At 53.5% G+C, this 12,961-nt stretch overlaps 1 protein-coding gene across 7 annotated transcripts in view; it reads left to right on the top strand.

Annotated features, from left to right (window-relative positions):
* COG5 (component of oligomeric golgi complex 5) overlaps positions 1-12,961 on the top strand; it is a 345,803-nt gene that overhangs the window by 313,218 nt on the left and 19,624 nt on the right. For 5 of the 7 annotated variants that reach the window (XR_002807321.2, XM_023638888.2, XM_023638887.2 and 2 more), the window contains 2 exons: positions 5,708-5,834; positions 6,290-6,369. Coding sequence is in view for 6 of the 7 variants with exons in the window: in XM_023638888.2 (XP_023494656.2) it covers positions 5,708-5,834; positions 6,290-6,369 (207 nt within the window). In the remaining variant the exon portion in view is untranslated. Of the gene's footprint in view, positions 1-5,707; positions 5,835-6,289; positions 6,370-6,991; positions 7,557-12,961 lie in introns of those variants that run through there. The other 2 variants (XM_023638890.2, XM_023638889.2) reach the window with 2 other exon arrangements.

Raw genomic sequence — 12,961 nt, 5'->3', positions numbered from 1 at the left:
GTAGGATTGTCACTAGTGATTTTTCTTTAGAGGTTTTCTATACTTTTCAAATTTTCTGCCTTGGTTGTTTTACCTTTGTAGTTAGAAAGGTCAATAAATACTTTAAAATCCCTCTTGCAGTGTTTTCCCCATTTAAAAATAACAAAGGAGCTAAAAAATAACATAAAATATACTGAAACATTACACAGTAAGGGAGGGGGCAAGAAAAACAGGCAGGCAAACCACCGAAACCCAGCAGGTCGGGCCTCAGGCTGAAGTGGAGGCAGTGGCTGCGGGAGAGGGCAGCGGGCCCAGTTCAAGGGCCCCTTCGCAAGGGCAAGTGCCAGTGCCAGCCGGAGAGCTCCCAGTCCAGACCCAGGGGCGGCACCGACCACCCCCCCCGCCCCCCCGCCGCTGTACACACACAGACACACGGGCCTTAGCAGGCGCTCCTTCCCCCCACGCAGCCTCCTGCTGCCAGGCCCTGTCTTGTGGACAGGAATATCAGTGGACTAGTTCGTGAAGCCGTAGGCTTCTTAATGCATTTGCATTTTACTGTCTACGTGAGTTTCCCCGGCAGCAGGCATCCTTTCTTACCCAGGACAGGATGCAGCCTCAGAAAGCTGCTGACATTCGGGATTTGCCCCAGGCCGATTTGTATTTCTACACGAGACACGTGTCAGAGCTGCCAGGCCCCATCCTTGTCCATCCCTCTGCAGCATGGCATTGTCCCCTAGATGGTGTTGGGGGTGGTCACCTTGCTCCACCTGGCCAGGGGCCCAAAAGCTCTGACCTTTGACATTCTCAATGCAGATCTTTGTGAGGCAAAGGACGGAAAATGGACCACATGTCCTTCACCAGCTTGGGGACATGGACCCTGCCTTCCAGGTCCAACACCTTTACTCTGGAGGGAGCGGCTTTGTCCCTGAATCGTGTCCACAGCCTGCTCTGCTGGAGGCTTCCCTGGGTTTAATGAAAGCTGTCAGGAGACAGGGGCTGTTAGGATGAAGCAGTGAGCACGAGGGGCAAGGGAGAAGGAAACCATCAGTGATGTGGGTATGGTGTTCGGTCAGCTGTTTTCGGTGGGAGTGGGGGGTGGGGGTCTGTGTCCAGGATTTGTGCTGGTGCTCACCTGCTGCTCAGTACTTCTGGCTGCCGTCTCTGCTGCTGCCATGGTGAGCACTTTTAGCACAAAGACCCCCACATGTGTCCTGTCCTTTCTTTCCGCTTGTGAAGCTGGGGCCCTTAACCCATCCCCTGAAACAACCCTTTCCTAAGGTTTCTGGATTCTTCATTCCAGTGTCCGATTGCACGCTCAAGCCTGGAGGCAGCCAGGCCAGGCCGGGTCTGGTTGGGCGTCTGCCTGCTCTGGCAGGACCAGGAGCACCCTGGTGAGCAGGAGGGATGAGGGTTTAGTTTATTGTTGTTCTCATTCCGGCAGTGTCTGGTCACTTCTCTCTGCTAAGCTTGTGGACAAGCGGCTTTACTGATATTTCTCATTTTGCCCTCACAACAACCCTTGCGAGTCCAGTGTGACCTGCGTGCAGCGGGCGAGGCTGAGAGAGGGCAAGATGCAGGGCTGTGCGTCCAAGGCTGGGTGAGAGTTGCAGGGCTGCGTTTCAGGCACGTTTCAGGTGAGCTGCACTCACCTCCTGCTTCAGAAGGCCTGAGTGTTTGCACGCTGGTTGGTCCTAGCACAGCATCTGAATGCATATGTGAAAACAGCAGGTTTTAAAGGGAATCTCACCTCTCCGCTTTGGAGGCGACCTCCTGCTGTGAGATGCTGCTCTCACTGGGTCCTACTGCATATGGGCTTCAGGAGACGCCTCGGGAACGCTCAGGCAAATGTGCACTTTTATTCTAGAGAACGTCTGCCTGAACCCCTGCCTCTTTCCTGACCCGATCTGCAGGATTGACAGTCTATACTCTAAGGAGCCTGGATGTCCTCTAACCTCTCTGCTTTGAGCCCTGACTCACCCCAGTCCTCACCTCCTGCTTCGTTCTTTCCTGGGACCCACATGGCCCCGCCTGCCACGATATCCAGGCCTCTCTGAGACTCTCCGCGAGGCCTCCCCCACTTCCCTTAGAAGGCCCTCCACCTGTCCTGTTCCACCACCTCATCTCTCTGCTGGCTCCAGATCTCAGTGTACGTCCTCAGTGGTCTTGCTGCCTTCCCAGGCCCCTCAGCAGAAGGAGGCTTGGAGTGGGGGGTGGCAGATGGCCTGGGCCACACTGCTGTTGGGTGTGGACAAAGGACAGCAGGACTTTAGCCTGCCTTCTCTTGGTAATCGGCCTAAAGAAGGCCGACAGTGGCACAGCCACGAGTCACTTGATGTGGAGACCCCCCACTGGAAACAGAGAGTTTTCTAAGGGGACCTAATACTTGATTGGTTACGACCACCTGCTAGCTGTAAAGTTTACCTTGGAAGTGCTGCGTATTTAGAGTATTTTTCTCCAAGAATGATATTTAGGGTAACTGCGTTTTATAACACCTTAATTAATTTCCTTTTGTTCCTTCTGTCACCTCAAGTGGTGATTTAGTTTTTCACTTGCCGGTGTTTCAGATTCCTCCTGGAATCAAGGAGAAGGGAGTTCTCCTGCTGTGTTCTTTCAGACTCTTCAAACGAGCCCCAGAGATAAATGTCTGCATTCCATGTGACGGGTGATTCCGTCAGTGATGCATAACGTGGGCTCAGTCCGCTGTTGCTCTCCACGGTTCTTTCGGCGGCCCTCTCGGTGGCTAGAGGGGAAGATGAGGTCTTGGCAGAAAAATAAGTGCTGTGACTCAGAGCTCCAAAGAGACAGGGGATTGACCAGAAGACCCCACTGTAAAGTGAGCTGGTTCTTAGCAGGCCTGGCTTCCGCAGGCCTCTCGGCCAGCAGCCTTAGTGTGGGCCGGGCTGCTAGCCACGGCACGGCACGGCCCGGCCCGTTCCTCTCTCCCCGCCCCTCCTCCTCCCTGCCCTTCCCTTTCTGCCCTGGATCGGTTGCAGTTTGCATTAAGAATCTGTGGAAGGAAAACAAAGAGAAACTGAATCAGCTGTGTAATTCTCATTTGCAGAAGGAAGGAAATACATCAATTCCTAAGAGAAAGTGCAGTGTGTCTTAGTTCTTCCTTCTGGAGCACTTGTACATGGGACTTCCTGCAGAGAGCACTGAGAGGTAGGGGACCAAAATCCGTGGTCACCTGCCTGTAGCAGAGGCAGAAAGGATTCCATCCAGCTGCTCTTCAGTAAGTCGAGGACTGTCATACAGGACTCACCCCCTAGGTCTCCGCGTGTCGTGAACGTTCAGGATGAATCCTACTGTGTCACATGGCCTGGGCAAAGAGTGGGCTTTGCTGGGGAAGGGGAAAACCTCCCAGGACTGGGGACAGCAGGGAGAGACGTGAAGGCATGAACTGCCGTCCCCCCACATCCCTCATGTGGCCTTTCTGGCATGCTAGGCCTGCGGTGGAGCCTGGGGCCCAGTAGAGGGTCCCCGTCCCACTGCCCCTTCCCCCGCGGCAGCTTAAACATGGAAGCAGGCTCATCAGCGCACAGCAAGCAGACTGCTCGGCCTCAGGCTGGATTTGCGGTTCCAGGGAGCTATCTGGGAATGCCAGGTGCTCGGCTCTCAGGGACCTTGGGTTGTGAGATGTTACAGCTCCCCCTGCTGGGACGAGAGGTCTCCAGTCTCTGGGAAGTGGAGCTGGGTGCAGCCTCATGCCCATCCCAACCCAGTCAGCTTCGCGAGGCCTTGAAGACAGCGCCACTTGCCATCCTCAGGGACCTAAGGCCATGCAGGTGAAAGTAGCTCCAAGGGAGACTGTGAAGATATGGTTCAAGTGTGTGGGTGACTGGCAGTCCACCTTGACTCAGAGAATTTGGGGTACCCGAAGAGGTAATAATTATGTGGCCTTCAAATGGTATCCTGTGAACAGTTTCTCAGACGGGCTTTCTAGAGGAGCTGTTGACAGTTGGAATCATACTTTCTCCAGGCCTCTTTGATTCTCACTGAGAGTAAGTCCATCTGTTCTAAGAACAGGATGAGAAGTTGCTGCAGTTGATGTCCTAAAAGAGGCTGCATGGCGAAATGAAGAGCCAGGCCGCCTGGGTGTGAATTCTTGCCCTGTCCTTTTCTAGCTTTTACTTGATCTCTCTAGCCCTCGGTTGACCTATCTGTAAAATGGGGCTGTACTAGGACCTCCCTCATAGGGTTGTTTTTCAGGAATAAATGAGTTCACATATGCAAAGCTCTTAAACAGTGCCTGACACACAGTAAGTGCGTATGTGGTAGCAGTTGCTGCTGCTGTTGTTACAGCAGGAGCTTTCACCTAGAAGGAGACAGAGCTGTCCCCACACACAGATGGCCTTACAGGGAGGCCTACAGACAAGACCCAGATTCCCTCAGCAGCGGGTTGTTTCCTGCCTAGGTGCTTGACTCTGCCTCCAGCTCTGCAGCGTGGAACACTGTCAGGTGACTGGCCTTGAAGGTTCTCAAGGCCAATGGACCACCTTCCCAGCGCGGCCATGGGAAGGCCTTCGTCACGGTGTGCCTGCTTTGGAGGTTTACGGATGTCTGGTGATAGGCAACACAAATGAACTGAAATGTTTCCACAGCAACTACAGAATATAAATTGCAGAATGATGTTACTTGATAAAACACTGGAATGAGAAAGATCTCTACCAGAGATAGATTTTACTTCTAGGATAGTTAAATATGAACACGTTCTTTCTAGCAGTACTCTGGACTCACTGAGATCCAGCTGTCTGTTGGGAGCGCTCCTGACTCTTGACATCACACCTTACGCGCAGTGTGAGGAAGCAGCTGGTCTCTCTGGTTGAGAAGGCCTTCCTCCCTGGGGGAGCAGTTAAGATGAGGCGGAGCAAGAGCCCAGGAGACAGGCTGTGTGACACACCTCCGTCATCGCTGTGCTGTCAGGAGATGCTGCCCTCTGACCTCTTGAGATTCAGCCTCTGCAGCCTGGCCCGCGATCAGCTCTTGTCCATCAGAGCCCAAAGCCAAGGAGGGGTCAATAAACGTTTCAAGTTGTTCTTGCCACCTTTTGACAGGGTGACGGGTGACTGCTAGTGGGGTAGGTGTGCCTGCATGCTCCTGTGGAAGGGTGGACAGTGACACCAGGTGTGTGGTGTCAGCAGGAAGCCGGCACAGATCTTTGGTGGAATGTTCAGCAAAGTCATAATTTTGTATCTGTTTACAAGAACATAATTGCCCTCTGAAAAGTTGTGTGGAAAATGTTTGAATTTACCCACATTAGATTATAGCCCAAAGAAGGAGTTTACTTAAAATGAGAGCTGAGAGTTTCGACCAAGATCAGAATGTATTAGTTACAACTACTTGAAGGCTTCACTGTGTGCTTGCACTTCAGCCTGTTCAGCAGATGGGCTCTGGGAGGGGATGCGAGTCAGTCACCTTGAAGTCAAGTCAGACCCAGAGGGCCAGTGAGCTGCGGGTCAGGGAAGGAGCTGAAGGGATGGAGGGGGCGGGGCGGGCGGGGAGAGAGAGAGTGAGTGTGTGTGCGTGCGTCTGGGCCAGCCCGGGGGAGGGGCAAGAAGTACTTAAGAATCAGCCAGTCTAGGGAGAACACTATCGTTCATGCTTCTGCGTTGTGCTGTGAGACTGCTGCGCAACCGCACTCTACCAAGATGCCATTGTGATTCTTCTACCAGATCCCCTCCTGCAGTGTTGAACAACAGGAGGTAACTTCTGCTTTTTCCTCCTGTAGACCGCTGCTCTTCCAGACCAATGAACACGTGGCCAGCAGTCCAGCCCTGGGGGACGTGATTCCCTTCAGCACCGTCATTCAGTTTCTGTTCACGAGAGCGCCTGCTGAGCTGAAGTCCCCCTTCCAGGTAATAAAGTGAAGGCAGAGCCCCCTTGGGTCTCCTCCCTGTTATCTGTGAAGACGAGGCCCCACTCGCTGACTGGGGGCCAGGAATGGCCTTCTCTTGCCTTCTTTAGTCGTGGGTTTCTGTCTTGGCTGCTAATGATTAAGGAAGGAAAGTAGTGCCCCTGCTTTCTCAGCGGTGTAAAAGTCACCTGATGAGTCCCAAATTAGCCCTTTAAATAATAGCGACACAAGTAATCAACATTCGTGAAGGTTTTTGCTGACCCGCCTTCGATCAGCAAGTCCAAAAGGCCGCTGGGGGGTCAGGAGGGTGAACCAAGGCCGCCTCGCCTTCCCTCGGGCAGGTCTTGGGGGTGATGTCCCCTGGGGAATCCCTGAGAGTCCTTTTTGAGCCAGCACTTGCTGCCATTCCTTGGAGACTGTGTGTACTCTCTCCTCTCATTGTGTCCGACCCTGCAGAGGGCAGAGTGGTCCCATGCACGTTTCTCCCAGTGGCTGGATGACCATCCGTCTGAAAAGGACCGGCTCCTCCTCATCAGGTAAAGCCATGTGTTCCCAGGGCACCTCTCTGTTCTGGAAGCCCAGGGAGGGTGGGGGATGCAGGGGAGGAGGAAGGAGCAGACCTGGACGGGTGTGTGCACGTGGTGGCACTCCTCGTGGGAGGCCACCTCACTGCCCGGGCACGCGCGTGCGTGCTGGAGCTGCCGACAGTGGGAAGTCTTGGCACGGCACTTTTTGCTCTTCACGTCCTTCACTTCGCAGTCTCCCCCTCCCCTTCTGTGCTCTCCATGCCTGATCGAGCCCTAGGAACTGCGCACTGCTGGTTTCAAAACCAGCCGCAGCTATGAAAGGACTCCTTGCCGTAGCTCCCCGTTTTCTGCTTCATTCTCATTAGTTGCAGCTAATGAACTGGTGGAGCACAGATGTGAGTAAACTTTTAAACATCCCCAAACGTGATGCAGCTGTTAGTAGAAAACAAGGACAACCATGTAGATGGTTGCAGCCATGTAGATGCCGTGTGCCCTCCAGTAGTGCCCCACTAGTGTGTTTATGCACATATGCACATGTGCACACGCACACACCCCCTTACACCCCAGACAGGCCCAGGGTGGGAAGCTTTGACTGTCACATACGGCTTATTAAGCATCTCTCTCCCATCAGTGTTTTTCTCTGAAATTGCTCTCACCAAAATCTCTAGAGGCCTCTTAGCCACCAAACTCAGATGTTTCTGTTCCTGCTTGTCGCTCTGCAGTCTTAGCTAGAGTTGACCACCACCTCCTTCTTGAAACTCCTTGTCGACTGACTGATTCAACACATTGTTATTGATGCTGACCATGTGCTGGGCCCTGAGGACACGGCCTTGCCTTCTCGGAGCTCCTGTGAACCCTGTCATCAGTTTCTGCTTTGTCCTCTCTGGCCTTTGTTTTCCTCAGCCTCCTTTGCTGCGTTGTCGTCTTCTAGCCATTCCTTAAATGCCATCATTTCCCACAGCTCGTTCCGGGCTCCTTTTCCTTCACGCTCTGTGTGTACCTTGGTCCCCAGGTGAGCCCATCCAGACGCATGACTCTCGTGACCTCTCTATCCTGATGGCTCCCAGGGCTGTGGCTCAGCTTGATTGCCTGGGGCCTCAGGCCAGCACACTTGCTCTTATAGGTCACCACTCACGGCCCCACAGACATCTCAGCCCCAAAATCTTTAAAATAAATCACCCTTCCTCTCAAACCTGCTCCTTCTCCTAGACTCCCTGTCTTGGTGGGTGTGTCACTGTCAGCTGTCCAGCCAAGCTAGAAAACCTTTCATTATCGTTCAGCTCCTCTGTCACCCTCGTTCCCACATCCAGTCAGTTGTCCCTCTTAAATAGCTCTTGAAGCCGATCCCAGCTCTCCCAGGGCATCCTCGTGCTGTTGGCCAGGGGACCATGGCACTACACCAGCCTTTGCTCCAGCCTGAGTACAGGTGGTAACTTGGGTTCCGCAAAGCCAGAGCGGGGCTCATGTGGTGAGGTGATTCTGAGCCGTGTTTGCACATGGGAATAATTTACAGAGCTTGGAAAAACCCTGGGGTCCAGCCCCGCCCCACCCCCCGCCCCGACTACCTCAGCATCGCTGGGGCTGGGGCCTGGCATCAGGATTTCTTCACGCTGCCCCAGCGGTTCCCTGCACAGCCGAGGCCGAGATGCCTGCCCTAGTTATAGCTGAGAGACCACCAGGGAGGGAGCGACAAGAGGGCACTGAGAAACATCAGCCCAGCAGCTTCGGGCACACTTCAGAGCCTCGGTGAGCCGCTGGCCCTCCGCACGGGGGCCTGTGTGGGTAAAGAGTGGATTAGCCCGGGAGTCTGCTCTGCTCCTTATCTGTCACTCTTCTCAGCTCTGAGCATCTGACCAAGAAATGGGAAAGGCTGCCAGTCCATGTGACCGCTGAAAACCGCCCTCAGACGAGGCTCCGGGTGTGGGGTGGGGGCTGGGCCTGGGGCTGAGTCAGGGGTGTGCAGTCTTGGTGGACTTTTTCCTGAGTCCCAGAGACTCTCTCAGGGGTAACAGACGAGGATTCAGGATTCAGTTCATTGAACGGGGTTCAGTTTCGTCTTCTGAACGAGTTGGAATGTGTTCATCCACACAGTTGGCCTGTTGTGGGCACATCACAAATCTGTTTCTTTTGCTTCTCTTTAAAAATGTCTCCTGAGTGGTGTCATCAGCACTGCTGTTGCTGAGTCTAGATTTAGCAGCTGAAAATCATGCTCAGAAAGACGGTCGTGCCTTTTCAGTAAGGCCCACCCATCACTCCACACACGCCTGCTGTCAGAGCCTTCGTGCCCTGAGCGGCCGGTCGCGCCCTCCCTGGGGGAGTCTGAGACCCCGTGCTCCTGGCCCGGCCCAGGCTGTTGGCGAGGAGGGAGCTTGCTCCTGGACAGTGTTCTTTCTGATCTGTTATTGCAAAACAACTTTGTCCCTGTGTCCGGAAGCACCACTGGGTGAATTCCTTTCCCCTGCGGATAAACCCAGGCCGAGGACTGCTCTTTAAATGTCAGTAAATGTGTTTTCGCTCTGGGGGCAAACCTCGTCGTGTACTCCTCTGTGCCTCTGGCACCGTGTGAAGTCGTCACAGAGGAGGGCGCATCTGGCCAAGTGTAACTCCTGCTGCTGAAGAAAGGGCAGCTAACGAACTCTCCTCTGCCCTCCTTTTGGTTTCCTCTTGACACCAGATGTTTCTCTAGAGCTCGAATGGGTACTTGTCAAGTGAATTTTAAAATCAGAGTAATCACGGACTCATGGGGCCAAGTGGTGTGAGTCGGGGCAGTTGTACCTACTCGGCCCCCACGGGCAGCCGCTCAGACAGGCGTGTGCCCTCAGGGACGGAGGCGGCAGCGCGGGGAGCCCTGTGGGACTGTCCTCAGTAAAGATGCAGACTGAGTTTGTGCTGCAGAGCTCTCGCAAGCTCTGCGGCAGTGGTGGGAGTGGCCTCAAACCCACTCACTCTTGGGACTTGCAGTGGAGCGCCAGCTCTTCCTGCTGCTTCTCCTTCGTCTCTGTGACTGGAGAACACCTTTATGATGCCACAAATGTTTACAGACTCTATCTGCCTCTCGGTACTTTTTCTCTCTCCAGTTAGCAGACACTTCTCGAGGTTGGGTGCCTTCTTGCCTCCTTGCCCTCCCGCCGTGGTCCAGGGCCCACAGGCTGGGAACTGCTCCCTCAGCTCCTCTGTATGTCTGCAGAACCAGAGGATCCCCGCTGGCGGAGGGTGACGTTTGTGCTCTCCTCCTGGTGTCTCTGTGGCACTAGATACCACCAGTTCTGAGAACCGGGTGCCCGAGATGGGACCAAGAGGGAGGGTGGAGCCGCGGGCAGGCCGGGCCTCTCCTGCCTGTGGAGGCACGTGGTGGACCTTTAAGTCATTAGGTTTGACTTTTACTGCCTGCCTGAAGTCAGTCTTGTGTTCCATTAAAACCTCTACTCGGCTACTTGGTGTCACGTTGAGCAGTGCTGCCGTGTGGCCAGAAGCCCCATTCCTCTACTAATTGCACAGCTCCTGTTCTAATTTCTTTTTCAATAAGGCTAACTTTAATATCTGCTTATGTTGGCTACACTGGATTGAGACTAACTCTTACATAACGTGTGGCCTTACTTCCAGGAACACTGATGTTTTGTTCGAGCAAATGAAGTAATTTGATAATTGCTTGAGAAGTTTGCTCTGCTCTTGCGTGGGAGGGCAGCTTTAATCTGTGTCTCCTCATCGTTCTGACGGTGCTTCTGATGAAGACCAAAAACCTAACCAAGCTCGCTTCTGCACTTTCTCTACACGTTGTCTAGTTTGTGGGATGTCAGCCTTTTGGAATGCAGATAAAGCTGCTAAGTTGATTTGTCTCCGTTTATTAGATAAAATGGATCTAATCCATTCCCTACAGAACGATGACAGTTTCTCTGAATTTCAGGGCACTGATCTCTCAGACTGATATAGATATACATGACTGTCGCAGACACTTGGGCTCTTGGGGATTTCTGTCCTGCATGTGAACCTGCAGGGAGCACATTTTGGGAGCAGGGTGATTGCTCAGGATGCCATGGCAACTTGGAAAGCATTCCTCAAAGAAGCAAGTGTCCTCGTAGAGGAAGCGCTTCACTGAGGCCCAGCTCTGACATGCGCTCAGGCGCCTCACAGAACGTTATCCTCTCAGAGCATTAAACTCCACTTCGCACGCCTGTGCTGCCTTTGAGGATCTCTACCATCACCTTTCTCCTTTATTTACTTTCTTCCGCACTTTTATCTTTATTGTTTATTGCAGTTCTATCTTTGTGTATTTCTAATTTATTTTTTTTAATTCATTCACCATGTATTTGTCAAGCAGTAGGTCCCGGGGCTTCAGAAATGAACAAAACAGCCTCGACCCTCAAAGTTAAGTTACATCTTAAGAGGGAGACTTAGAGTGAACAGCTGCTTGCACTATCGTGTGACAGTGCCGCGGAGAAGCGTGAACAGCTTGCTCAGCTACTGGAGAGTCTGAGCCCCCACAGGTGTGGAGGGGGCACCAGCGTGTACGGGCTGTGTCGCCGCCTCTCTGCCCCTGGGAGAGCCAGGAGCTTCACCCTCTTGGAGTTCTTATGACTGAGTCTGGTAGCCGGTCTTCCCATCTTGCAGATGAGGCTCAAAATGTGGCCTGGCTCGCTCAGCTAGGCAGGGGCAGAGCCTGACCTGTAGGCGTGCCTCGTAAACGGGGGCCCGCTCGGCCCTCCGCACGCTGCTTCCCCGTAACCCAGCCCTGCAGGGAGCTTCGAGCCGGCCTTCAGGCCGCAGCCCCCACCCGATGCTGGGCTCCTGCTCAGCCACGGCCATCGATGCCGAAGGCCGGGGCCTCGCCACAGATTTGTGTCACCCATGGCGGTGGTAGGTCTTTCACGCGGTCTGGAGTTTACAGGAAAGGCTTTAGCAGCAAGAGGGCCTTGGAGCCTGGTCCTGAGTGAAGGACATTCCAGGGACAGGGACGATGATGAGAAAGGCCAAAGAGAATGGGCCTTGATAACGAAGAGATGTTCAGTGCGGTCGAAGAGAATCAGGCCCTGTTGCGGCCAGCCCTTGTGAGGCAGAGACATCTTTACTTCGGAGTGCTCTTCTCACAAACCCCCCGACCTCTCCCTGGGTGGGCTTTGAGGTCGGGCTGAGTCACAAGCGGGGTGAAGCCACACTGTGCGTGTTGGTAACACAAACAATGGGAACTAATGCTGGGAGGGTCTTCCTAGGCCACAGCAGACGTCTGGAGCCCAGCAGCGGCACAGACAGGGTTGGGGGAGATTGATGGTGAAGCTGGTGTTCGGTGGGGTCGCGTTTGCACACTGTCCTGATGGGACTGGGGCATGGCAAGTGAGGAACTTCAGGCAGCTGTCTCTCGCTGTAGTCGGGGCTGAAACAGGCCCAAGGCTGCCCGCCACCTCCAGGCTGCAGCAGCACTTAGGGCACAAAGTGGCAGGATTCAGACTGCAGCAAGGGGAGGGGCCTAGATGCGGAAACACCTAAGGGAAACGAACAGTGCTGGATACCGACCCGGCACGGGCCTGGAGGAGAGCTTCAGACAGCGACCTCGGGGAGGTGACGGCGCCCTTTGCTGAAACCGGGGAGGGAGGGAGATCACTACCCTATGGGAGACTTTTCCCCCTAGGTTTCTTTTTTGATAGACTTTATTTTTCAGAGCAGGGCTAGGTTGACAGTAAATTTGAAAAGGTACAGAGATTTCCCGTACACCCTCTGCCCCCAGAGATGCACAGCCTCCCCCATTATCAACATCCCCCCCACCGAGTGGTGCACTTGTTACAATCGATGAACCCACACTGACACGCCATCACCCGAAGTCCGTAGTTTACATTAGGGTTCCCTCTTGGTGGTGTACAGTCTGTGGGTCTGGACTGCCCTAAGTTTCTGACAGCTGAGTTTGAGGGATACGTGGAAGAACTCAGATAAAGACGTCCAGAACACAGGCGGAGACAGACCAGGAGGGAGGCCAGGCCAGAAATAAGAGATTGGAGATTCCGTCATGTACAGTAGCTGAAACGAGGAAGGCAGATGGTGGGGGGAGGACGCTGGAATGAGCCAGGAGCTGGCCAGACTCCGGGCGGGCGTGTTCCCCACAGCGAAGTGAAATAATGAAGCAACCTGACCGAGAATTCATATTCTCACGTTTGGGAGCAAAGAAACCAGTTCAGAGTTACATAGTAGATGAGACTTGAGATTGAATATGTGAGCTGAGTAACGGTGTTAACTTACATCTTCACAGAAATGCTCTAACCTCAGAGTGTGAAACTTTAAACAATATGATGATGACAAAAATTTGATTGTTATACTTGGGACTTAAATAGACCAAGAATGGAAAAATAATCTTTTAACCATTGTTTTTAACTCCACTTAAACATGATCTGACATTTAAACAGATCATCTGGTTGAGGGATTGGAAGGCCTTTTCCATAAAGGGCCAGATAGTAAATATTTAGGCTTTTTTGCAGGCCAGGTGGCCTCTGCCTTGACCGTTCAGCTCTGCGCTGCAGTGTGAAAGCCGCCAGACAGAAGAGAAAGGAACCAGCGTATAAGGGTGCATGTGGCCATGGGAGTAGTTTGCTGACCCCCTGCCCTGATCTGTTGCACA

This window comes from Equus caballus, chromosome 4 (assembly GCF_041296265.1).
Source record: "Equus caballus isolate H_3958 breed thoroughbred chromosome 4, TB-T2T, whole genome shotgun sequence".
NCBI classification, from domain to species: Eukaryota; Metazoa; Chordata; class Mammalia; order Perissodactyla; family Equidae; genus Equus; species Equus caballus.
The sequence above is the reverse complement of the archived record's forward strand: the minus strand, read 5'-3'. Positions and strand labels throughout refer to the sequence as shown.